At 48.9% G+C, this 26,529-nt stretch overlaps 1 protein-coding gene across 1 annotated transcript in view; it reads left to right on the top strand.

Annotated features, from left to right (window-relative positions):
* Positions 1 to 26,529, top strand: part of ABTB2 (ankyrin repeat and BTB domain containing 2) — a gene marked incomplete at both ends in the record, with an annotated part of 177,437 nt that overhangs the window by 113,142 nt on the left and 37,766 nt on the right. Inside the window, 2 exons of the mRNA XM_080688755.1 lie at positions 15,777 to 15,923; positions 23,221 to 23,434. Of these exons, the coding sequence (XP_080544881.1) occupies positions 15,777 to 15,923; positions 23,221 to 23,434 (361 nt within the window). The remainder of the gene's footprint in view (positions 1 to 15,776; positions 15,924 to 23,220; positions 23,435 to 26,529) is intronic.

The raw sequence follows: 26,529 nt of genomic DNA, 5'->3' as shown, positions 1-26,529 counted from the left end.
GGTCAATGATTCGAGTAATGAGAGTATCCCAGGGAGCCAGAGTCCTGCGCCTGCGAGGCCGGCTCCTCACCCTCAAGCAGAGTTGTCCATGCCCAAAGCCAAAAAGGGGAGGAATGCTGCAGGGAAACGCCCCCTGCAGATAGGTCAGTATGCATCGTGGGGGGTGTGCAGCTCCTAGTGATGATCGTGGCAGGGGTTGGGGTCAGAGCTGGGGGGCTTCACATCAGGAAGAAAGGCCAAGGGGAGCGGCAGGAGAGGAGAGGTCTCTGGAGGGCAGCCTCCCCTTGTGGATCTTACTACTCAGATCCCTGGCAAGAGGGGTAGGGGCTGCACGGACCAACCACCTCTCCTCTGGCCGGTTGCCAGCCCCCCTTCCCATTCAGCCAGGGAGGCGTGGGGAGAGGGGCTCTACAGAAACGGGCTGAGTCACTATTTCCACTCGCTCCTCTGCAGTGTTGGTGGGCAGATCACACACCAGCCTTGTAAACTCACTCTCCGCTTGTCCGCGTGACGTTTATGGCCCCACAGGGAGCTGGCTTTTTAATGAGCCTAATTGGAGACTGTAAGTAGGAGTTTGTAAAACAAACAGTGAGGGGCTTCGGGCCAAAGCCCAAAGTTGCAGTTGGAGCACACAGGGTCGCAGGGGGCTCTGCAGACAGGCGGGGACTCCTCCAGTGGAGGTGCTCCCCAGGGAAGGAAGCCTTGCCCTCCCGGGAGAGCTGGCTGCAGGCTCTGTCCTCTCCACCAAGCCCTGTCCCAGAAGTGGGGATGCTTAGCAGGAGACCTCACTGTGGGGTTGTGCTGGGAAAGCCCTGTTTTCCTGGAGACAGGGGCTCCTCAGGAATGGGCCCGTGAGTGCACCAAGGGTGGAGGCCAGCACACCTAGGAGCCCCAGCCCCTAGCCCTACTCCTCACCCTAGGCCACCTCTGGAGGGAGAGGCTGTCGTCTAGAAGTATCGTGTGGGAAACCCCACTTTCACCTGTAACTTGCTTCTCTGTCTGGCAGAGCTGGTTTTCAAATTAAGATGGAGCTGGGGAGTGTGGATGTGTGCTAGGAGCCTGCCAGGTGGACCTGTCTAAACAGCTCCAGGTAGAAGGGGAGATGCCTCACCTCCCCATGGAGGCTGGGGAGGGGGTTCTTCAGCACTAGAGCACCAGCCACCATGAGGTTGCATTAGAGAGGTCCCTCCTGACTCCCCCCAAAAAGCAACTGTGCACCTTTACAACGGAGTGTGCCATGGCCCTTAATAGTAGAAAGCAACACTTAGGGCTACAGAAAAATATCCATGAAATGGCAAGTGAAAAGAAAGTCCTCTAGTCAGGCGTGGTGGCACAGGCTTATAATCCCCACGCTTGGGAGGTGGAGACAGGAGAATGGCGCTGGTTCGAAGCCAGCCTCGCTGGCTTAAGAGACCCTGTTTCCAAATTAAAAAAAAAAAAAAATAGGTCTGGGAGTGTAACCTGGAGGTAGAAGGGTTTCCAGGAACCCCAGTGCCACAAAAAAAAAAAAAAAAGTCCTTTAGATAGGCGCAGCGATTCCCTTTTTGAAGGTTACTAGAGTTTGAACCCAGAGGTATTCTACCTCTAAGCAATATCCCCAGCCCTATTTTATTTTTTATTTTGAAACAGGGTCTTGCTAAGTTACTGAGAGTCTTGCTAAGTTGCCAAGGCTGGCCTTGAACCTGCGATCCTCTAGTCTCAGTCTCCCAAGTACTAGGATTATAGGTATGTACCATCATACTTGGCTAGAAGAATTCTTTTTTTAAAAAAATTCAATGTACAAATGCATACTCGACAGGCTTGCTATGCTATAATCTCAAACGTGATTCTGTCAGGGTAGTAACATTTTGGTGATTTGTATCTTTTTGTCTATCTAATGCCTTGAAATTAAAATAATCCATGAGAGAATGAAGTTCAGTCAACCTCTAGAAGTAGCTGTCATCCACCTGGAAGGCCCCATCTGAAAGACAGCGTCCACTCCTGCGTCCAGCTACATGTGGGATGGGGTTGCCATTGACACCTTCTGCCCTCAGGAGCCGTGGCCAGAGCTGCCAGTTTTCTGCGGAGGCCGAGGGCATTTCCAAAGCCAGCCAGATGGGACAGCGAACTTGGAGCAATCGTTTTCAACCTGCTTCTTGGAGTCACGGGCAAACCTGAGAGTTAGGGACCTGTTTGGACTCTTATATGATTTCACCTGAACAAAGCCTTCTAGAGTTTGTTTATGGTACTAGGGATTGAATCCATGGGCTTCTACCTTCAAGCTACACCTCCTGGCCCTTTTAACTTTTTTTATTTTGAAAAATATCTCACTGAGTTGCTAAGTTGCTGAGGCTGGCCTCAAACCTGTGGTCTTCCTGTCTAAGCCTCCCAAGTACTGTGATTGCAGGCATGCACCATCACATTCAGCATACCCTCCAAAATAATAACTGTTGGTTTATAGTAACTCTTTTTTATCAGAGAACCACTTTGTAAGATCCAGAAAACATGATTGTTTTGGACCAAGTTGTTCACCCCATGAAAGTCATGTGTTGAAATCCTAACCCCCAGTATCTCAGAATGTGACCGTATTTGGAAACATGACCCTTAAAGAGGCAACTAGTGTAAAATGAAGTCATGAGGGTGGGTCCTAATCCCAGCCTCATTACAAGAGGAGACAAGGACACAGACAAGCACAGAGAAGCGCCACGTGAACACACAGGGAGAACACGGCCCTCTACAACCAGGGAGAGGAGGAGGCCTCAGAAAAACCGGCCCTGACACCTCGAGCTCAGGGTTCCAGCCCCTAGAACTTTAATGAAATACTTGTTGGTTGTTTAAGCCATGCAGTCTGCAGTTGGTGGCTGGCTGGCTGGCTGGTTGCTTGCTTGCTTGCTTTCTCTCTTCCTTTCTCTCTCTCTCTCTCTTCCTTCCTTCCTTCCTTCTCTTTCTTTCTTTCTTTCTTTCTTTCTTTCTTTCTTTCTTTCTTTCTTTCTTTCTTTCTTTTTCTGGACAGCCCTACCCAATTAATGGATCAACAAGGGTTTATCATTCCCTTAAAACAAGATGTTCAGGGACAGGTCGTTCATGATGTGATTTAGCTGCCAGGTGAGACCGCGAGAGTCCCAGATGTCACTTTATGCATCGCGTGTCTCCCCTCCCACCCTGTCCCCGCACCCACCATGAGGATGGTGCCCCAGGTTTGCAGTGGGGGCCTGCCTCCTGGTTATGCTATGGCTGCTGCTGCAGCTTCTTCAGGCAGCACATCACAGTCAAAGCAGTAAGAAGAGCAATAGCCCTGCCAGCCAGGCAGCCTATTCTCTTCAATCAGGAAAAGCAGCATTTTCAAAAACCTCTGAGGTCTTGAATTAATGTCTCGTGGTCCTTAACTGTGTCCCATGGCTATTAGGGAGCCTGGGGAGGTACCCACCTGGTCTCCTGGCATAGTGCAGAACCACTTGAGATGGTGCTGGGGTTCTGTTAGCCAGAAAGAAAAAAATGGTGTCGATAGGTCACAGAGGGGTGGGGCAGTTTCAGCTGCCCAAAGATTGTTTTCTTACATCTTTGCAGGAAAAGATCACATGGCCCTTCAAGATCTGGGAGCGACATACCGAAGTCTGGGGGGATGTGCCCATCTGGGAATGGACGTTCTCCAGGGACCTCCTTTCCATAAAGGGGCTTCCTTTCCTATCCCCCCCCCACCCCCGCGCTGCTATTGTGTAGTTCCCTCGGCCGTGCCGTGGCCAGGGACCAGTTGTTTCTCAAAGTCTATAAAATCCCTTTGGAGTTCTTCGAGTACAGGGAGAGGGGTGGGGGGTAGGTTTCTGAAACATCCTGTTATTTTTCCTCCCTTGCTATCAGTGGCAGCGCATAGCAAAAGTCGCGAGTTATGTCTATGCCAAAAAAAAAATCTACTCACAGATGTTTATAGTAGCTTTACCCACAATTGCCAAAACATGGAAGTGACCAAGTAGGAGGTAATTAAGTAAACATCCAGGTACATGGAATATTATCCAAAGATTAAAAAGAGTTGAGCTACCAAGCCATGAGAATACATGGAGGAAACGTAAATGCACATTGCTGAGTGAAAGGAGCCAATCTGAAAAGGCTGGGACTGGAGGATCCCCCTATATATATGATGATATGGAAAGGTAAAACTACAGAGACAGTTTTATTGTTGTTCTTATTGTTTTGTGATGCCAAGAGTTGTGACAAGGGCATTCTACATCTGAGCTACACCCTAGGACCTATTTTATTTTTTTATCTTGAAGCAGGGTCTTACTAAGTTGCAGAGAGCGGCCTAAAACCTGTGATCTCCCTGTCTCTGCTCCCTGTACTAGGATTACAGGCATGCACCACCATGCCCAGCTCAACAGACAATTTTAAAAAACTGGGGGTTGCTGGGGTAGGGGGGAGGGATGAGTGATGAGACAGAGCCAGGGTCACTGAGTGCGCAGGACAGGCTCCCTATGATTCTGCAGTGGTGGATACCTTCACTTCCCTTTGTCCAAACCTGTAGAATATACGACACGCAATCTCTTTTCTGCCTTTCTAATGAAATGTCTGAGACTGGGCCATTTATAGTAAACCAATTCCTATCTTATAGTTCTGGAGGAGTTGGTGAAGAAACATAAAGGTACATAGGCATCCCACGGGAGGAGGGAGTGGGAGGGGACCAAGCTCAGCCCTGAGCAGGAGCCCACCTGTGGTCACTAGCGCACTCTGTGCAGGTATTGATCCACTCATGGGGACAGAGCGCTCGCGGCCTAAATCACCCCTTACAGGTCTCACCCCTCGAAGTCACAGCATTGAGGAGTCGGTTCCCAACACGTTCAAACCATAGTAAACACCGAGAGTACAGCTTAATGTGGACTCTGGGTTGGGTAATAGGGATGTCAGTATGGGCCCATTCTGGCAGGGGAGGTTGATGAGGGGGAGGCTGTGCACATGTGGGGGAAGGGACACGTGGACATCTCCATCCTTCCTACTCAGTTTTGCTGTGAACCTAAAACTGCTCTGACCAACGTCAAACCTATTTAAAAGTCTTTCTCCAGCCCTCTGATGTTTATTCCAAATTTGAAGCCACTAGTTCACCTCGAAACAGGGGTTCCTGGGGCTTGAGAGAATGTGTTCCATCTATAGGTTGGTTAGCTGCCTGCTAGGGTTCCTTTCTAGGGCTGGGGGTGCAGGGATGTGGGAGGACACAGGTACCTTAGGAAGGGAGTCGCATTACATACATCTGAGCTGTGGTGGCGCCAGCACACTTAGCCTCGGGTATCTTTGTACCAGCCCGGATTGCGGAGCCCATGTCAAGAGGCGAACAAAAAATTTCCCCTTCTCTGTGAGTTAACTTTTTGACCTCTAAAGACCAATAGATTAAAAATTTCTGCTAACACTGACCTAGGCTATCTCACCAACTATAAAGGTAATTTAAAAAATGTCCTTCGCTTAATTGGCTTTAAAAATAATCCCTTAAGAGCCAGGCATGATGGCGCATGCTTGTAATCCCCGTCCTTGGGAGGCTGAAACAGGAGGATCTCACAGGTTCAAAGCCAGCCTCAGCTACTTAGTGAGGCTCTCAGCAACTTAGTGAGACCCTGTTTCCAAATAAAATATTAAAAATAGGGCTGGGAGTATAGCCAGGAGGTAGAAAACCTCTGGGTTCTACCCCCAGCACCACAAAAAAATAAAAAATAAAAATAAAAATAAGCGCTTAAATATCTTTAGTTACAAAAGATATAATCTTCTATCTTGAAGTCCCTAATGCAAACTCTGACAGAAACAGGCAGCTGGATGGAGAGAATTTGACAGAATTTGGCCTGTGAACCCACAGCGGAGCTGGCATGTTGCTGCGGGCAGCGGCCTGGATGCCGCCGTCCCCCACCCAGGCTCCCTGCCTGGCTTATCGGATGACCCTGAGGCTCACCTGTCAACCCCTATCAGTAGCTCCTCCTGGCCCTCAGAGGCTGAACCCTTGGGCTCCTGTGTCTGAAGTCTGTGACAGTCTGCCTGTCTCTCTGAGCTCCCCTTTTCAGTCCTTCCAAGGGTCCCTGGGGCTGAGTCCCACCCACTACCTTTCACTGAGTGTTCACTTACATAACTTCTTTTAATCCTCAATCTGATAAATGAGGTGCTATTATTAGGTATATCATACAGATGAACACACCCAGGCTCAGAGAGGCGAAGGAACTAGGCCAGAGTCACACAGCTAGTGAGTGGCAGCGCTGGGCTCTGAACCCTCATCTCTGACTCATGCTCTAAAATTATCCAGGAAGTCTAATAGCCAGAGTCCTTTGGAACTGGAACCCACGGCGACTGGGGCAGGTTATATTCGTGAGCAGCACTCAAGCACAGTGCATTTCTGACTAATACATTCGTGTTCTATTAATAATAAATGCCTTGGCCATCTGCCCTGGGCCTTGTGATGGTTGCAGTGTGTATAACCCCCAAGGAATGACTTGGGTTTGTTGTGGGTGCCTGGGCACTTTTCTTCCCTTTGAGCTGACTCCTGGAGGCCCAGCTGCTCTTGTCTTCTCCCCTCGGGCAGCACTACTCCCTGGCAGGGGATGCAGCTCAGGAATCACACCCGAGGGGCACCCCCTGGCTTCCGTCCTGCCCCTGTCCCAGCGCCCACCTCCTTTCCGCCCACAGGGATTCCAGCTATGGGTGTAAGATTTTCTCTACTCTCTCTGTTCTCAGAGCCCAGCACGTCGCAACCTGCACAGGCCATGGCAGGTACTAGAACGTAAAGCCACTGCATGGTTATTGGTAGCATACAAACCCAGAGCAGCCAGCGGTCCACAGCGAGGCCCCACCGGTGACACAGCCCCTGAGCTAGCACACCTGAACCTCAGTCTCGGTGTGAGACGTGTAGACAGATCTCACCGCCTGTTTAGCAGCGTAGAACCATCTCTGCCAGCATTTCTTTCAAGAAGAGTCTTTTTCCTTTACCTACCTTTTTTTGGGGGGGGGTAAAATCTTTATAAAACAATTAGACTTTTTTACTTTTATTCTCTATGAGCTCACAATGATTGTAGTAATAATAGTTTTGTTAAAAAGTCTGAAAAGCCAGGCGTGGTGACGCATGCTGGTAATCCCAGCATTTGGGAGGCTGAGCAGGGGAATCAAAGTTCAAGGGCAGCTTCAGCTACTACTTAGTGAGGCCCTTTGCAACTCAGTGAGACCCTGTTTCAAAATAAAGAATAAAAAATAGGGCTGGGGTGTAGCTTGGAGGTAGAATGCCCCTGGGTTCCATCCCCAGTACTATAATAATAATAATAATAATAATAATAATAATAATAATAATAATAAAGTCTGAAGAGTAATGGAAGAGGGAGGGAAATCATCTAAAATTCTACCATGCAAACTGAACACAGGGCACGGTGTAATCCCAGTACTTGGGAGGCTGAGATAGGAGAATCACAAGTTCAAGGCCAGCCTCAGCAACTTTGCAAGACCCTGTTTAAAAAAAAAATAGGGCAGGGGGTGTAACTTAGAGGTAGAATGTTCCTGTGTACAATCCCCATTACCACAAAAACAAACAAACAGAAACTACCAGGTGAAAATAACCATCTTTAATGTTAAATGACCTCCATTCTAGGCTTCTTACAGGTACCTGTAAGAAGAATAGATGATAGTACTGTAATATTCACTCTACTTAAAAATGTAATTTCAGATAATGAATTCTATACTGTATTTGAGATTTTGGATATTTCTTTGCTCGAAAGAAACATCTGTCACCCTCTTCTGCCTCTATCTAATCCAGGTTTCCTGCACTCCTGGTTCTCTCGTGACAATCACTTTTATTATACCTGTAAGTCATATTCATTGTAAAAAGCCTAAAAAGCACAGAACTCAAAATATTGTTATAGCCCCAGCAAAGAGCCCTCGCCTACCTTGGTAGCTGTGAGGATCATCTGGGGAAAGGACTGAGATTTTAAGACCTCTTAACTGCCCTGTTCTGCCATTCTTAAATTCTGCATGGTTTCCAAAGTGTGTATTTTTATTTTATTTGAGCGCTGGGGATGGAACCCAGGGCCCTCTGCATGCTAGACAAGCGCTCTACCACTGAGCTATACCCCCAGCCCTGTATATGTCTTTTGAATATTTTCTTTATACAGAAGTAGCTTGCTGTTGTCCCTGGCTCTCAGGAATTAGTGTACTCACCGCTATGGGTCCCAAATAGCATATGACAAAGAGCCACGGTTGTACAGTGAGTTTTCCTTTTTTTAAGAGGATTTAATTCCAAGACACATGCTTCTGGGGTCGCTCAAGTTCTCAGTATGTTACATCAATCCTTTGGAGCAAGGCCACCCAGAATCTCTTAAAAAGTATGCAAAATAACATGGAGATCTTTTTCCACAGGAAAAAGCTCAGTATAGTTCAGATGTTGGTTTTCTACCCCACGCTGCCCAACGTTGTGACTATTACTAGTCTTTCCAGAGTTCACCTTTAGGTTTAATTTCCTGAAATTGATCTGCATGGTTACTCTGGCTTTATTTTAGCCTCTTGCAAAGAGGGGAAACAACTGTGAATAGACTGCATTTTATGGAGTTTTTGCTTCAAAATATTTAGAAACAATCCTATAATCTCTACTAGTTAACTTTTTTTTTTATAAGTACCATATAGTCATCCTCTAAGTCTATGACAGAACTGACATCACCCTAATAAATCACCAAAATGCCCCCGAGCCGGCTTTCCCAAGGGAAGCCCAGGGTCACCTGCACTGTCTTCAGAGGCCATGGGGTCTGACAGAAGCCCTCTTTCCCACTCCAAATCCTCGTCCAGATTGGAGCTTCTCTGAGAATTGGAGAAGTGCGCTGCAAGAGAAAGGAACAGGCAGCCCATCACCAACTCCATGAGCAGGTCTGCGCCTGGCAGCTCCAAGGCTGCCAAGGATTCCAGGGTAGGGAGGTTCCAGCCTCCTATTCAGGGTCAGGTCTGCTTTTTTACCACCATTTTTTAGGAGGAAGGAGGCTGCTGGCAACGAGCATGTCATGCTTTGCTGTCCTTTGATCTCGCCCTGGGTTCTCTGGCCGCCAGCTCCCTGGGCAGTCATAAACGTGCATTATTATTTTACTGCTTTATGGTGAGCTCCTGGCCCTGGGCCGGACTGTGCCGGAAGACCACCCTTCACTGGTGGTGTGCTGGTAACTTAGCCAGAGTGAGGTGTTAACCAGAGCACGGTTGTTATTTGCTTTTAATTTCCTGCCCTCATGAAGAGAAGGGGGAGAGCGCAGTGCCGATGGGTGGCCAGGGTACAGGAGAGCCCCGTCCCGATACGGGTGGGGAGAGCCTGGCGTGCCTCTCCTCCCTGAGCCGGACTTTAGCCCTGTCAGAGGCAGCGTGCTGTGCTAGATGCTTTTGGACGCCTGTCTGACATGCTGGGTGTGAATCCCTCCTCTCCCATTTTCAAGCTGTGCACTTAGCCAAGTAACACTGACCTCCTAAGCCCGTGTCCCTCTTAGGAACATCCTAAACATCCTCACTGCTGGGATATTTCAGGGTTAGAGTGCTTGTTTACCCCATCTCTGGCATAGAGTAACTGCTCGGTATGTGATAGCCCAGCTCCATGATTAACTTATGGTTAAACTTGCTTCCCCAACTCATTTAGTCCCCCCCCCACGCTCCTCTCTGTGTCTTCAGACATTCTGTCCTGACCAGAGCTCTTGGGTTCCACAATATAGTAGTTAAGATGATGGGTTTGCTCAGGAATTGAGCTTTTGATTGTTTTGGTTGTTTTTTGTTTGTTTTTTGGTACTGGGAATTGAACTCAGAGGCATTATACCTCCGAGCTACACCTCCAGCCCTTTTTTTTTTTTTTTTTTTTTTTGAAAATAGAATCTTGCTAAATTGCTGAGTGTTTCACTAAGTTGCTGAGGCTAGCTTCAAACCTATGATCCTCCTGTTTCAGTCTCCCAAGTACCAGGAATTACAGGCATGCACCGCCCTGCCTGGCTTGATTGTTCCTGAGGAGTCATTTTTCCATGGATGGTTGACAGCTCATCAGGCATTTCATTCCACTCTCAGTCTGTCCTCTTATTTCTTCCACTGCCCCTTGCCCCCACCCCTGCCTCCAGCTTCTTTGAACTTAGACCATCAGGAGAAAAACCATTCAATGAAGCCTACTCAGAATCAACTGTCCTCATGCCCCATTCAGATCTCTCTAAAGAACATTTATACTTTGACTTTTCAGTACTTTGTTCTAGGATGACTAATAGCAACAATTGGACATTAAATGTCGTATATATAAAATTCTAGTTCAGAGGGTGGAAACACTTAAAAAAAAGAGTTGGATCATGCAGGCTATTTGGAAGCTATTCAGTGGGGCAATATAAATTTTATTTTCAGAAGCTTAGGAATTGAACTCCACCCAAGCTTTCAGCTCCTAAGAAAACTGGCAGAAGGGGCCCTGCCTTGTGTGTTTCGTCAAAAGGGTAGTAAAAGAGTAATCCTATACATCCCGGGTTTCATTTCAAAGAAACTGGACAAGAGGCGGCCCTACTGCCTTGGCGGATGAGCTTCCCTGGGCCCAGTAGCCAGGAGACCTGGTGGGAACCTCGTGGACAGGCTAGAGAAAAGGGCACCACAGGCGCAGGCTTGCACGGTGTTGGGCTCCCTGGAGTCCTTTGCCCCAGAAAGAACATTGGCTGAGAGTGCTGGAAATGGGCTACTGAATTTGTAGGACTGTGAGGTTACAGCCTGGAGACTTTTTGATGAATGGCCAGAAAAGCCAAACTGCGGATCTACCTGCTAAGTGGCTTTGCACAGGAAGGCCATTTAAAAGTGGGGAGGAGAGGACATCTTTAAGGAAAATTAAACCATCAGGAATAGCCATAGCAAGTTCTATGTGTTCCCACTGCTAACATTACAAAAGTTCATCAGTTGAGTGATAAGGCCCAAACAGCTTACAGGTGTCCACTCCTGCGCTACAGCACACACGGGCCAGTGGGGACCTAGAGTCCAGTGCTGGACAGGACTTGAGATGCCATCAGATTGAGACCCATGTTTCACAGCAAAGCAAGTGAAACCACCATCCATCTCTTTGCACAGAAAGGCCAGTTTGTCAACCCAGTGTGCAGCCCATCTGCTCTGGCTGGGAGCTTGCTTGGAGGAGGCCACACCTCTGCAAGCAGAACCCGGTTCAATTCCTGGCTGACAAGAAGGCGGAGTTTCTGGTCTTTGAGTCAGGTTCTCACCTCACTCAACAGCGCCCTCTCTGGGCACTAGTGGAGAATCACCTGGAAAGAAAATGGGTTGTCCTCCTGCCAGCCCTCCAAGAGACTAGTAAGGTAGAGCTGAGTGACCAGTGCATGAAAAACAGCTTAGAGAAACAGGATCTGGTGTGCTAGGCTTCGGAACCCTGATGGTATCCTGGGAGATGCTGGGAGTTTCCACTTTACTGACAGAATTATTTTTCTCCCTCTGTTTCAGAGAAGGACAGCTGCTATCCTTACCTGTGCAAAGGTGTTGGGGTTTCTTCATGAGGGCAGTGGGGAGCCGTGGAATAGTACAAAGTCAGGGCAGTGACCAGAACGAGGGAACTGGCGGCGGTAGGCTTTTGAGATATTAAGGTAGCAAAAGCAGCAAGGCTTGGCAGCTGGCTAAAGGTGCAGGAGGAGAGAATTGATACGGATGACTCACAGGTCTCTTGTTGGGCAGCTGGGTGGACAAGGTGCTGTACTCAGAGAGGGAACAGGGAGGAGGAAGAGGAGGCGGCGGTGGTTTTGGGGAACAAGATAATGAGATCAAGGGTTGGGCAACCAGAATGAGAAAGATGAAGTGGTGAAGATCGGTGTAGAGATGGAGAAATGTAGAGGCTCCTCAAATTGTCAGAAGCATGTCGAGCGGGGTGTTGTCCAACCGAAATGCTGAATTTATAGAAAAAGGGAAGCAGAGGGATAACTCTATCATGTCGGCTGCTTCACAGTCCGTAATTCATTTCACAGTAATGATCCGAGTGGTGCTTGTGGATTTCCTCTGTAGCTTTTATGGCATTCAACAGAGATTGAGTTGGTGTCCTTATTAACTAATAAAGGAATAAAGGGCAACATTCCAGTATGCTTGCTTTTTCATCGTGATAAAATGAACAATTTTACCAAACGCCATTTTCTTTTCTCTTGTTTTTTTTTTTTTTTTTTTTTTTTTTGTGGTACTGGAGGTGGAACCCAGAGGCTTCCTACCTCCAGGCTATACTCCCAGGCCTATTTTATACTTTTATTTGGAAACAGGGTCTCACTAAATTGCTGAGAGCCTCACCAAGTAGCTGAGGCTGGCTTCGAACCTGCGCGATCCTCCTGTCTCAGCCTCCCAAGCACAGGGATTACAAGCGTGCACCACCACGCCCGGCTTTTCTTTTCTCTTATTTCACTGAAAATTCTTTTTTTTTTTCTGTAAATGACCTTGACCTGGGCTCATGTGTGCAATGGGGGGCAGTGAGATATTTCGAGAATTTAAAGAAAATATTTAATGTGTTCATTGAGAACTATTGAGGAATGAGCCTATGTGGGACAGAGAATTTAACATCAACATGAAGAAGGCCTTCTTAAGGAGAAGACTGGGGGGCACTGCAGACTGGAACTGCACTGTGGAGAGGTCAGAGGGAAGGAGAGGCAGCCTTCCATCTGTGGAGTTTCACAAGAGGCCTCCTGGGATCTTTGACATGAGGTGCCTGGGGACCCACACAAAGGAATGTCCTGTTTCTGGATCTTTGAATTTCCTCTTAAACTTCAGGCCCCTCTTCTTCAATGTTGCCTAGGCAAGTTGGCCACAGTGAGTACGTAATTTCATTTCTGCAGCTCAGGAATGAAGAGGCTGCAGTTGTAGCCCCATTCAGTTTCTGCTAGCCTCGGTGACCTTGGGCACGTCACTGAGCTGAACTTTGTCTGGCTTGGTTTTCCCAACTGTCGGATCAGTGAGGGCAGTCCCTCAGGAAGTCCTGGGGGATTAAATGTGACAGTGCATGTCAGCTGTCCTTACAGCGCCTCGCACATAGTAAGCCTTCAATAAAGGTCAGTTTTAGTTTTCATTCCATCTCAACTGCCCCCTCTCCCTTACTAGGTATGAGAAGTCTCTCAAAAGCAAAAGGTGCTATGCAAAACCTGTGATGCTATCAATGGCTATTATTAGTAATGGGTTCATAATTACTTTTGCCATAGTATAAGGTGAAAGCCCCTTTGGGTGGGCGATGGCTAGGAAAATAAGAATGATTATTAATGGAGCTGCCAGCACCTGTTACTCGATCTATTGACATAATATTTCTCTCTTGGAATCCTTTGACAAATCAGCTGAATTTCCTATCCCCTTGCCCTAAGCACTGTAAATTTGATCCACATGTCTCCAATGTTGTTTCTATAGTTGGACAAGGGAGAGGAGAGGAGGAGCAGCCGTGCCAGGACTCTCCCAGCTGTCAGGCTGTCTTCCGGCTGTAGCTTTAGTTGGGATGGCCTTCTCTTTTGTTTTACTTATTTAAATGCTTAGAGCCAGCTTTTCATGATGTGTTTAGTTACTCGGCTGTCAGGGAAAATTTCTTCTTTAGGGAATAGGGCCTTGGTAGAGGGCAGGGGATGCCTTCTACTTTCTCTTTCCAGGGAAACAGAGCTTTGAAAAATGAAGTGCTTAAAATGAAGAAGTGCTTTTGGGATTTTTGTTTTGTTTTGTTTTGTTTTGTTTTGGTACTGGGGTGAACCCAGGAGCAGACTGGTCTCAAATCTGTGATTCTCCTGTCTCAGCCTCCCAAGTACTTGATTAGAGGTGTGTACCATCACATCCAGCTAAGAAGTGTTTGATTCAGTGGTTTGCAGAGTCAATGCTGGCCAAGATCTGCTGCCATCCCAGAAGGGTGAAGGAGGGTGCAGCAGCAGACCTCAGTCACACTAGCAGGAAGATCGGGTAGGAATGACTCAGAGGAACAGCAGGTGTAGCCATCACTGACCCTACAGAGTGGTCAAGGGGGACACTACCAGGACCAGGGACAGAGCAAGACTGCCATGCACCTTTGCCCCAAGAAAAAGTAGCAAATAAGGCTCTATACAGGGGATGCCCATGGGTGAAAGAGGCTATCATTACACGCTGTGTGATCACATACAAGAGCCACCAAACAGGAACAGTCATGAATGAGCCCCCGTGGTGTATTTAACAGACCCAGGGCTCCTAAGGGGAAAAGTGTGCACATTCTACAGCTAGCCCAACCTGGATTCAAGTCCCAACTTCACAACTTACCAGCGCAAGTTATTCCTATATTCCCAATGCCAGGCCTTTAATATTGAAAATAGAGCTGGCACTCCTAGGGTGGCTGAAAGAATACATGACGAGATCCTATAAGTAAAGCCTGTGTTCTCAGCACATAGAAGGGGAATAGCAACAGCATCCAGCAAAGCACTTGCCCTGAGTCACAGGCTGCTGCTTGGACATCCAGTAACTCCGCTGTCCTCACGGCCACCCCATGAGCCGGGCCTTCCCTTAGATGTAAAGATGATGGACCAATGCGCAGAGAGGCCAGGAGCCTGCCTCAGCTCACGCCACTGCCCAGGAGGCCACACTGAGCCCCAGCCTTCCCCTCCAGGGCCCGGCCTGCCCACCCTGCTGTGCAGCCAGTGTCACTGGCATTCTATCACACGACGTGGGTGCACCAGAGTGGATGATAACCCTTACTTGGCCACATCCCAGGGGCTTTCCAGTAATCAGTCTCAAGAAATTTTTTTTTCCAGTTTTGGGAATAGAACCCAGGGGGATCCTACCTCCGAGCTACACCCCCATTCTTTTTTTTGTGTGTGTGGTACTAGGGATGGAACCCAGGGGCATTCTACCTCTGAGCTATGCCTCCAGCCTCCTACCCTTTTATTCTTTTGAAACAGGGTCTCACTGAGTTGCAAAGGGCCTCGCTAAGTAGCTGAGGCTGTCTGTGAACTGTGATCCTCCTGTCTTAGCCTCCCAAATGCTGGTATTACAAGCATGCACCACCATGGCTTTAAGAAATTTTAGTTTCCCAAAGCTATTGACTCAATTCCTGTGTGTGTTTTTTGAGAGAGAGAGAGAGAGAGAGAGAGAGAGAGAGTGTGTTGGTGGGAGGTTTAAACAAAGAAACATCAATCTGAGAAACAGCACTTTACCAAAAGTTGAGAATCCCTGTAAAGCAACTCGGATCTCTGTGGTCACATGCTCTTGCAAAGCAAAAGCAACATGTAATTTTAAAACAGCCTGATTTTGCTTTCCTGGTGCTTTCTAAGAAGCCACACAGTAAGTTGGAGAGATTTCCATGTTGTCACCCCTGGGATTGACTGACAGCTCTCCTCCCTGCTGTTGAAGTGCTAATGAGAAACTCTAATTGGACTTGGCCAGGGCCTGGGACATGTCCCCGTCTTGGAGGGGAGAGAGCTATATTCTTCTCCAGTGGCAGCTCCAGTCCTTTCTGGGCTTGAAGAAGAAAGGGGACAACATGGAGAAGGGAGAGGCCTCTGTGGGAGGACACTGGCCTTTGGGCGGGTGGGATGGTCACTCACCTCTGACTCAGACACACTGTAAATCCTCAGCGAGTGGCCCAGGACCCTAAGTAGGCCAGCTCCTTGGGCAACTCCAGGAAAGGATGGTCTCCGCTTGGTTCAAACCAGAGCCACAGAGATGGGCCTCTTCTCATCCTGACCCCATAGCACCAAGCATAGTAAAAAAGTCCCACATCCTCAGGACAGAATGATATTTGCTCCCGATTTTGCCCTATCCTCTCAGGAGTAGGGAGTGGGCTGAGCCCTGCCCGGGCCACGGAGGACTTCCCCTGTGTCATCTCTCTGTCTTGCTTCCCACAGGCGTTCTGTCCCTCCCCGCGTACTTCAGTCCCTACAACGGTGGGTCCCTGGGCCACGCCGAGCGAGCCGATGCCTACGCTCAGCTGGAGCTGCGGACTCTGGAGCAGTCTCTCCTGGCCACGTGCGTGGGCAGCATCTCGGAGCTGAGTAAGTACAGCCGCTGCTTCTAGCTGAAGGCAGAGCAGGGTCTAGGGAGAAGGCAGGGAAGACCTGGCCATTCCTGATGTCTAGATCCTCCGAGGCCCAAGGGGGCAAACTAGGGGCCCACAGACACGTAAGGGTTGGTCAGGGAGTGGACAAAATACACATACATACATCTGGATTTTAGGTTCCTGCAGCCTGGCCGCCCATCATCACTTGATGAGTAGGAGCTGAATCAAGAGATGGGCAGCTTGCAGCCCCCGTTCCACAGCCCTGACTATCTATCATAGCTGGCCTTCATTGATTCTGCCCGCCTGGCCCTCAGCCTCTGAATTCACCACCTGGGCTCAGCTGGGCCACTCTGGTGAAGGAGGGCGTGGGCCTGCAGGCCTCCCTAGGACCACAGAGCTCTGTGGGTCACCACTGTCTCCTTCACCCCACTTACCCAAGAAGCCAAACTGCATACCCTGCCTGCTGAATTCCCCCACCCCGGCTCTGCTGAGTCCACCCGGTGGAGGATGGTGATGCTTCCTGAGGGTCACGGCTCACCACATGGAAAAAGAGCTTCACTCTGCCCGGGCTTCTCCACTTGGGAGTCACTGGTCTTAGTTCTCTGGCCTCTGAACAATGAACGGCAACCTTTTCTGTTCCTCCAGGATGCCAGTTACCCTGCTCCCCCATCCCCACCCCCGTATCCTGGCAGCAGGCACAGCGGGTGCAAGGCTGCCTTGGTCCCCTGCCCTGGAGGGACCTTGTGGCCAGTGGGCTCTGGTGTGAGTGAGGCCTCCTGTCCATCTTGACAGATGTCTCCCGGGCAGTGGGCTGTCTCAGGCTGTGCTGTGGTCTGGTGGGTCCTCCTGCCCTGAGTACAGTGAGGACCCATAGCGCTCGCCCATTTACTTCTCAGAACAACTCAGCAAGGCGGGTCCTGTGGGAAACCTGAAGTTTTAGAGAAGGAAAACGATTCTCCCCAAGGTTTTCGGCCAGCCAGGACCAGAGAGGGCGGCCTCAGATGTTCCAGCGTGCCCTTGGCACTTAGGGCTGGGGCTCCCAGGGTCCAGGTCGGCTCTGGTTCTTCACCTTTTCTCACGGCACCCCAGGCACAGGGGAGCACTCAGAAACTCTCAAGGAGGGAGCCTGACATCACTGTTCAGCCCAGGGACCAAGACCTGCTGGCTCTGCATTCTAAAGCTGACCCTAGTTGTATTCTCCCACTTTTACCTCCTCTGTTACCAGCCCTGCCCAAGCACGGGTCATTTAAAACACAAATTGGACCGTCACTCATCTGCTTAATCTATCTTCTCCCCCAGTGGCTTCCTAGTACACTGGGTAAAGCCCCAAATCTTCACTGTAGCCGGAGACTCGCTATATGGTCCAGCTCCCTCCTCTACTACTCTTGTGGACTGCTAGCCAAGCACCCTCCCTCCCCTAGGCCTTGCCCTGGCTGTTCCCCTGCCCACCATATTCCCCCCAAGAACTTCAAACACATTGGCCCTTCACTCTTTCAAGCCTCTGCCCAAATGGCCCTGTATCCAAAGGGCCTTCCCCAAGCAGCTTGTATAAATAAGCAACCACCCTCACCCCACAACTGTTCACTGTGGCTCAGTTTCATTCAAAGCACTAACCACCACCTGACACCCACATATTCACTTGCAAATAGTTTACCATCTCTTTCCTCTGATTAGAAGGTCAGCTTCACAAACACAGAGACTTGATCTGGTTCAGGTAGGAGTGTGAGTGAGTGTGTGTGTGTGTGTGTGTGTGTGTGTGTGTGTGTGTGTGTACACACATGTGCATTGAAAGGAATGAGTTCTACCCAACATTTGTTTCCTGAAACTCAGCTAGGCTTGGTCCCCATCCTGGCCCAGCCACTCCTCAGGCCACAGAGAAGAAACACTGTAGCATCTTTGCAGAGACAACAGGACAGGCAGTGTCACGCACCACAGGGCCTCTGTCCCTCCCTCTGAAACCAGAGGTTTTGCTAACCTGCTGCGGAGGAGGGAGGAGACAGAGGTGGAGGCAGATATTGTAATATTTCTCTCTGCGACTAAAGAACTTAATGAGGCTAGTGATACTTGGCAATGAGCACCTCGGACCTAAGACTTTACCCTAGGTTTTACATGCATTAATTCTGCACCCCGCCAAGACCAGCCTGCCAGGTAGGTTAAGAAGTTTCATTCTTGTGTCAGGTCCAGCTGCACAGGGAGCTCAGGTCCTTGTGTTTTGCTCTGTCCCTCTGTGCCCATGAAAACTTTAAAGGGAAGGAATAAGAAATGAACAAAACAAAACACTTCTTTTTCGAGGCAGCCAGATGTTAGAGGCCTTATTTTGAAGACAGTGCTAAATTCCAGACTCTCGCCTGCTGTTTTTATTTGATGGTTCATAATGAGGGTTGGAAAGACCAGAGTGAAACCCGTAACACCTCTAATCAAGTCTTTCATGGTTAACAAGGGTGAGGGCTTGTTTTTCCATGCTGGTGGGTGTTTTTGGCCTTCAGACCAAGGTTTCATTGAGCTTAGGATCAATTGATTCTCAAGTACGAGGAAGTTTCAGAAGCACTGAGCAGCCACGTGTGCTAAAGCGCAAGCCCAGCCCCAGCAACACCACCAAGGATTGCACACACACACACACACACACACACACACACACACACCCGTCTATTACAGATTGCAGCTTTGTAAAATATGATAAAAATGAATTTCCAGAAAAATGAAACTAGACATATAAAATGTAAGCTCAAAACTTAAAATTAGTATTAGATCAGTCATAAAATCACCCTGTTGCCAGGTATGGCGGTGTATACTTGTAATCCCAGCATTTGGTAGGCTGAGACAGGAGGATTGCAGTTCGCCAACAGCCTCAGCTACTTTGTGAGGCCCTTGAAAACTCAGTGAAACGCTGTTCAAAAATAAAGAATGTATATATATTTTTTAAAAGGCTGGGGGTGTAGCTCTGAAGTAGAATGCCCCTGGGTTCCAACCCTAGTACCAAAAAATAAATAAAAATTCTTTCAAATTTCTATGAATGAGCTGGAAGTGGTCATGCACACCTGTAATCCCAGTACTTGGGAGGCTGAGACAAGAAGATCACAGGTTCAAGGCCAGGCTCAGCAACTTAGTGAGCCCCTTGGCTACTTAGTGAAACCCTGTTTACCCTGTCTCCAAAAAAATTTTATCTCAAGCCCTTAAAAAAATTTTTTTAAGGGCTTGAGATAAGCCAGGTATGGGGGCACACGCTTAGTAATTCCAGCATTTGGGAGGATGAGACTGGAGGATCATGGTTGCGGACAGCCTCAGCTACTTAGCAAGGCCCTTCACAACTTTGAAACTCACCCTGTTTCTAAAAATAAAAAAGATTTAAAAATAGGGCTGGGGGTGTAGCTCAGAGATACAATGCACCTGGATTCTAGTACCACAAAACTAATTAATTAATTAATTAATTAAAAGGGACTTGAGGTAGAAAGCCCCTCAATTCAATCCCTGGTGCCATTTTTTTTTTAATTTTTAAAAAATTGCTATAGATGGGCATTGTGGCACATGCTTATAATCCTAGTACCTGAGAGGCTGAGACAGTAGGATTGAAGGTTTGTCACGAGCCTCAGAAACTTAGTGAGACCTGTTTCCAAATAAAAAATAAAACAGGATTGGGGGTATAGCTCAGAAGTTAGATTGCCACTGGATTCCATCCCCAGTAACCCCTATACACACAAAATTGCTATGGATGTGTTTGTTTGATGCACTCTCCATTTCTGAAGTTAGCTGTTTCAGTTCACAGCCCAGACTTCAGTGGCCTTGAGACAATGATCTAGAACATGTATAGGAGGAAAGAGGACCCCAGCTCAAGCCCTACCTGGTTCACATGCTATCTGTGTACTTGAGACAGAGCCTTGAACTTCTGGGAGCTTCTTTTCCCTTCTATGAAATAGAAATTCTTCTCTTCCAAGGTGCTCATAAGTTTATCACAAAGCCTAGAAAATAGGCAAGTTTCTGGGAAGAAACATCATCCTAGGATATCCAAAGGATGCTGCTTTCTTGGGCCATAAATGGTTACAGAGCATAACTCTTAGACACATCTCATCCCAGTTGTCCACTGACACCTTGTCTTTTTGGTCTTGGGGAAACCACTCACGATGGTAGATGAAGAAGCCAGGGACACCTGCTTCAGCAGCCGCCAGGGTTTCCTGAAGCTTTAGGGAACCTCTCTTTGTTCCTGGCTTCCCTTTTAGGAAACCTCCCAGGTCATCTTCCCAATCTTTTTTGTGTTCTCTTGCCTGAATTCTGGCTGGAAATGTGCTGCCAAAGGGTTCTGCACCAATAACAATAAAACAACAATAAAAATAATTAGCAATAATGACTTCAACCTTGTCGAGCCTTTTGGAAGGATATTTCAACAGGTTGTCTCTTTGATAGTATCGCAGACTCTTTGATTTCTCCTCCTTGTGGTCCTGTGGTTCTGCCAAAAGTTATGACACTTAGACCTGGAGAGACGGGAGCCAGGTTTCAGCCGAGCGTGTGACCAGCTGCAGGAGGCAGGTGGCCTGCTGGCTGGGGTGCTGGTTTCTGCCACCCAGGAGCCTGAGGGCAGGGCTGGGATCTCGCATGTCAGGGCTCAGACTCCTCCTGTCCTGGGAAACTTGAGGCAGTGTTTGACCACAGGCAGAGGCCCTGGGAGGAAGAGCTCCTCTAGAGGTGACATAGGATAAAGGAATAATAATAATTAATAATTAATAATATATTAGTATTTTATTCAACCTTACCAAGTACTTACTCTGAGCCAAACATGATGTTAAGACCTTTACATTTATTATTTCTTCAATTCTCAAAGTTGGCAGCAGTAGGCACTGTCATTTCCATTTTACAGATGAGTAAACTGAAGCTCCAATAATCACATCAGGACCCATGGGCCAGAAATAGCAGAGCCCACCTTTGAAACCACACGTATCTGACTCTGGAATCTGTGTTCTGATCAGTTTTTCTGGTGATTTTCAAACCTGGATGGATGTTGGAATTAAGGGAACTTTTACAAACTACCATTGCTGGAGTCTTGTCCCAGATTGGTGAAATCAGTCTCTGTGCAGGACCAGAGTGTTGGCACCTCACTGCCCCCAGACATCTTGGCCCTGGCCTTGCCAGGAGCACCTGGGCAGCTAAGGATGACTGCAGGAGTGGGCAGTCAGTATTGTAGGGGGAGTGATGGTCTGGGGGATGGGGAGGAATAGGGGAACAAGGAGGACTGTTTCCCAGTGGAGGAGTGTCATTTGTCCCTGTTTGGAAGCCAGAAACTGTCACTGTGATTGTCCTGGGAGAATTTGGCAGCTAAATAAGCTTAAGTCAAGCCTTACCACAGTTGTATTTAAAAATAAACTGTATGCCAGGTATGGTGACACACACCTGTTATCCCAGTACTTGGGAGATTGAGATAGGAGGCTCAGGTTCGAGGCTAGCCTCAGCAACTTAGTAAGATTAGCAGCACCCTAGTGAGACTCTGTTTCTCCTCCTCCTCCTCCTCTTCTTCCTCCTCCTCCTCTTCCTCCTCCTCCTCCTCTTCCTCCTCTTCCTCCTCTTCCTTTTCTCCCTCCTCTTCCTTTTCTCCCTCCTCTTCCTTTTCTTCCTCCTCCTCCTTCTTTTTTCAGTACTAAGGATAGAACCCATGGGCATTCTACCTCCAAGCTATACCCCCCAGCGTGTGTGTGTGTGTGTGTGTGTGTGTGTGTGTGTGTGTGTGTCTGGGGATGGAACCCAGGGTCATTCGACCTCCAAGATACACCCCCTGCCCTATTTTTTATTCTTTATTTTGAAACAGGGTCTCATTAAGTTGCAGAGGGCCTCACTAAGTAGCTGAGGCTGTCCACAAACCGCAATCCTCTAGTCTCAGCCTCCCAGAAGCTGGGATTACAAGCGTGCACCACCACAGCCAGCAAGACTCTGTTTCAAAACAAAAAAACAAAAGGGATTGGGAGCATAACTTGGAGATAGAATGTCCCTGGATTAAATCCCAGTACCACAAAGATAAAATAAATGAAATGCATACACAAGGCTATTTCTTTACTCAGTCTCCAAACATTTGCTGAACACCTAAGGTGCAGTTGACCCTATGCAAGACTCCAGGCATGACAGGACATAGTACCAGACTCCCAGGAGCTGCATAATGAAGGTTCATTGGATAAATGAATGAATTGTCTCTGTCGTATATTTAACAACACTTTATTGGCCAAATTGCAATCTGTTGGTGTCTGTACCTCAGGGGGAGCCATGGCCCAAAGGCTTGCTGTGGAAGGGGCTATCTGAGTTACTGCCACAGGAGGGAGAAGGCTGGCCCATAAGGGACCCCCCTGGTGGGGGGGGTTCTCAGTCCCAAGGCAAATGCAAAGGCTCTAGTTTCCCAGAACGGAGGTGCCCGCAGGTGCCTGGGGCTGTTTCAGGCCATCCTTTCTCAGTATTGTGGCCTTAAACAATGATGGGACGTTTCCTGTCCAGAGCTGGTGGGATGTTGAAAAGACTTGACGTGGACAGAAACACAACACAGGATATGAGGACCCCACGAACTTTAATAGGGCAGGCTGCAGCCCTATTAAAATTCATGGGCTTCAGAATCCAACGAACCTCGCTTCAAATGTGGACTCTAGTGTTCAGGAGCCACAGGACCATAGCTACTAAACACAACTTATGTGTACTACAGCTTCCCTGCAACCAGGAGAATCTGTCAGGAAATGCTTGCCAGATACGCCTCAATTTCATCATCTGTGAAATGGGGAGAATACTTGCCCCCCTACCCCAGCACTGTAAGGATCAGATGAAACCACATTTCCGGGGAGTTGGCGCATAGTGAGCACTAATGGATAGTGGTGACCACTGTCACCGAGGTGATGGAAGTCGAAGGACCCTCTGTGCCCAAGTCGTGGCTTTGCACAAGAGGGCAGGGGAGCATTGCCACACAGCCTGGCACTGACTGCTGGAGCCTGGGAGGAGAAACCCAGAGAGATTCCCTTGGTCCAAGAGCTGGGCAAAGGCCCCTGGGGTGGTGGAGAAAGCATGGTGGATTTCGAAAAAGAAACCACATTAGCATAAGTTCTGGAGGAGACCAGCCCTGCCAAGTGTTTAATTCAGCTATTAAGGCAAGACTGAAAATGAAAGGGAAACCAAATTGCTATTGTGCATCTAGGTGACAGTTTCCACCTCCGCCTGTTGACTCTGGGGTAAACAGTAATTAGGCACGAAATTCTCAGCAGCCACGAGTATCCCTGGGAGCATGTGGGCTGTGAACTCGGGCTTTGTCATCAGTTTCTCTCCTCCTCCCCCTCTAGGTGACCTGGTCTCTCGAGCCATGCACCACATGCAGGGGCGTCACCCCCTGTGTCCAGGCACCAGCCCCGCCCGCCAGGCCCGACAGCCGCCACAGCCCATCACCTGGTCCCCCGACGCCCTCCACACGCTCTACTACTTCCTGCGATGCCCACAGATGGAGTCCATGGAGAATCCCAACCTGGACCCCCCGAGAATGACCCTGAACAACGAACGGTAGGGATCAACCTTGGGCTGAGCACGTAGTTGGGCCTGCTTACAAATGTGCTGATCAGCACAGCGAGAGAGGTCTGCAAGGGGGCTCCTAGGAGTTCAGAGGGATGAAGGGCTGGCCGTGTGCAGGGAGATGTTTATACCCAGGGCAGGTGCAGTGTGGGGTCAGTGAGGCTCGGCGTGGGCTTTACCTCAGTGTTGGGACTGGGAACAATGACACATGCTAGCGGGGCTCCTTGAAACTCAATTTCTTCTTTATAAAATGAGATACTCTAAGCCTGGCGTGGTGGCGCACGCTTATAATCCCAGCATTTGGGGGGCTGAGACAGGAGGATTGCCTCAGCTACTTAGTGAGGCCCTTTGCAACTCAGTGAGACCCTGTTTCAAAATAAAGAATAAAAAATAAGGCTTGGGATGTAGCTCAGAGGTAGAATGTCCCTGGGTTCCATCCCCAGTACCGCAAAAAATAAAAATAAAATAAAATGAGATACTCTGCTGGGCTCGGTGGTGTGCACCTGTAATGAGGCAGGAGGATCGCAAGTCTGAGTTTGGACAACTTAAGGAGACTCTGTCTCAAAATAAATTTTTGTGTGTGTGGTACTGGGGATAAAACCCAGGGGCATTTTACCAAGCTCTACTCCCAGCCCTATTTTTTTATTCTTTATTTGGAAACAGGATCTCACTGAGTTTCAGAAGGTCTCACTAAGTAGCTGAGGTTGGCCCAGAACCATGATCCTCCTGTCTCAGCCTCCCAAATGCTGGGATTATAAGCTTGTGCCACCATGCCCAGCTCCAAAATAAAATTTTTTAAAAGGGCTGGGGTGGTAGCCCAAAGGCAGAACATTTCTGTGTTTGATCCTATAGAATAGAATAGAATAGAATAGAATAGAATAGAATAGAATAGAATAGAATAGAATAGGACTTCTTTTCTACCTGGAAACTGAATGAGCGAGTACACTGAGAAGTACTTGAGCAGTGTCTGGGTGGTAACTGGTCCCCTCTCGGTCGTAGGTCACCTCTTTTGATGACAGTAATGTCACTGTGGTTATCATTGTTTTTAGGGACCTTGGCCATGTTCCCCCATTGCCCATTTTACAGATGAGAACGTTGGGACCCTAGTAGTTCTTTGGTCTCTGTCAAGTTAGTGGATGAATAATCCCAGGCTCCAGGCCTGCTGGCTCCCAGGCAGGGCTCTGCCTCCAGGGTCCCAGCCCTTTCCCAGCTGCGGACAGGGCTGCTAAGAACAAATGTACAGGTTGTGTTCTGCACAAAGGTGAGCCAGTAAGCGGCGTGAGTAGGGCACACGTGTAGGGCCATGTCAGCTTCAGGACACCATGCCTTTTCTAATCAGTCTACTCAGAGGGCTACCTTTTGCCTAGAAGATATACTTCTTCATGATTTGCCCAAGGTACCATATGTGTTGGCACGGATCTCACCCAATGGCCGCCACACGAACACTCAAGGCAGGGTCTGTCCGTGGACTTGAAGTTGTGCGCTGGGAGGTTCAGAGAGTGGGAAAGACCCACGCTTGGCTTAGGAAGCCCTGTCTGCTTACATTTCACCATAGAGCAGGGCCCAGGCAAGGCTGAGAGCCCAAAGGGCTTCACCCGTCAGGAGGAAGGAGGCCTGAGACCTTGCCCCAGGAGCCCACTGTCTTGAGTGGCATCAGCCTGCTCCTCAGCCAGGCCCACTTCCCCAGTGCCACTATGGTCACAGGACACACAACCACACAGGTGCGAAGGTAAATTCCTGTACAGACTTCACTGACACAGCCACTGGAAAGACAGCCTATGGCCACACGGCAACCAAGACGCTGGATCCAGTGGTCTGGTGGCCTGGCACAAATGACAGCTCTGCCAGTTGTGAACTTGAGACCTTTATGCAAAGTTCCAAACTTCCCTGAGCCTCAGTTCCTTGGCCTTGAATATGGGAGCAGCGGGAATGCAGCTTGTGGGGGTTCTACGGGCAGGTGGCACCGATGGGCAGTTACCACGGGCCAGACACTGGGCTCCTTTCTTTCGCTACCAGGGAAGAGGTGCTCCTCATGGCCCAGCTTACAGATGAGTAAGTGGAGGAACAGACAGACCTGGCGACCAGCCAAGGCCGCACAGGCTGTGCACCTAGTCACCACTGCACCTACTGTTTGCCACTGGGAGAAACACACAGCAATGTTCGCCTGGTATAACACACGGCGGATTCCTAGAAACTGCTGCCATTGCTGTCATTACTGCTACCCTTACCCATCATCTTTGCTTTATTTCTTTGGAAGTTAGAAGGTGAATGCAAGGCTGCAGAGGGCCCCCCAGGACCTGACTCCAAGCAAGGCGGGTGCAGATGGACCCCAGGCGTACTGGATGGAGCATGGGGGGCGTGGTGGGGAGCCAGAGCCAGGCTCTGTACTCCAGCTGTTTCTGCTTTGAGGAGACAGTGCTGCGGTTGCAGAAGTTGGCTGAGAAGGAGAAAGGGCAAAGCACACATCTGGGGGAGGAGCAGAGGAGACTTGCTTGCTGTTTGGTAAGATTCCCCAGGGAGGAGCCAGGCGTGGTGGTGCAGACTTGTAATCCCAGTCCTTGGGAGGCTGAGACAGGAGGATCACACAGGTGCAAAGCCAGGCTCAGCTACTTAGTGAGGTTCTCAGCAACTTAGTGAGATCCTTTTTCCAAATGAAATATAAAATAGGTCTGGGAGAATAGCCCAGAGGTAGAAAAGCCTCTGGGGTCCACCCCCAGGGAGATTCCCCAGGGAGCCAGGCCCAGACCTGGGAATCCGAGCCGAGTCGCCTGGGAGAAGAGGACAGAGTCTCCCCAGGCCTGCTGCTCTGCTCGGCTGTCAGGCCGGGATGTGGCTTCCCCCAGGGTTTCCCAGCCAGGACACCCTAGCGCGCAGTTTCAGGTTTCTCTCTGGCCTGAGCTGCTTATCTGCACACAGTTGTCATAGCGGAGCTTGATTGGTAACATACACATGTGTATGTGTTTAGCTACCAAATTATCTACAAACCACACTGTCTGTGGCACAATTCTGCTGGCTGCAGAGGTATTTTTCCATGAATCATTTCAAATGAGCATTAGATTCAGAGGAAATTAGAACCACCATTAGGG

This window comes from Muscardinus avellanarius, assembly GCF_963383645.1.
Source record: "Muscardinus avellanarius genome assembly, chromosome: 1".
Classification (NCBI taxonomy): domain Eukaryota; kingdom Metazoa; phylum Chordata; class Mammalia; order Rodentia; family Gliridae; genus Muscardinus; species Muscardinus avellanarius.
This window is presented reverse-complemented; position numbering and strand designations above follow the sequence as displayed.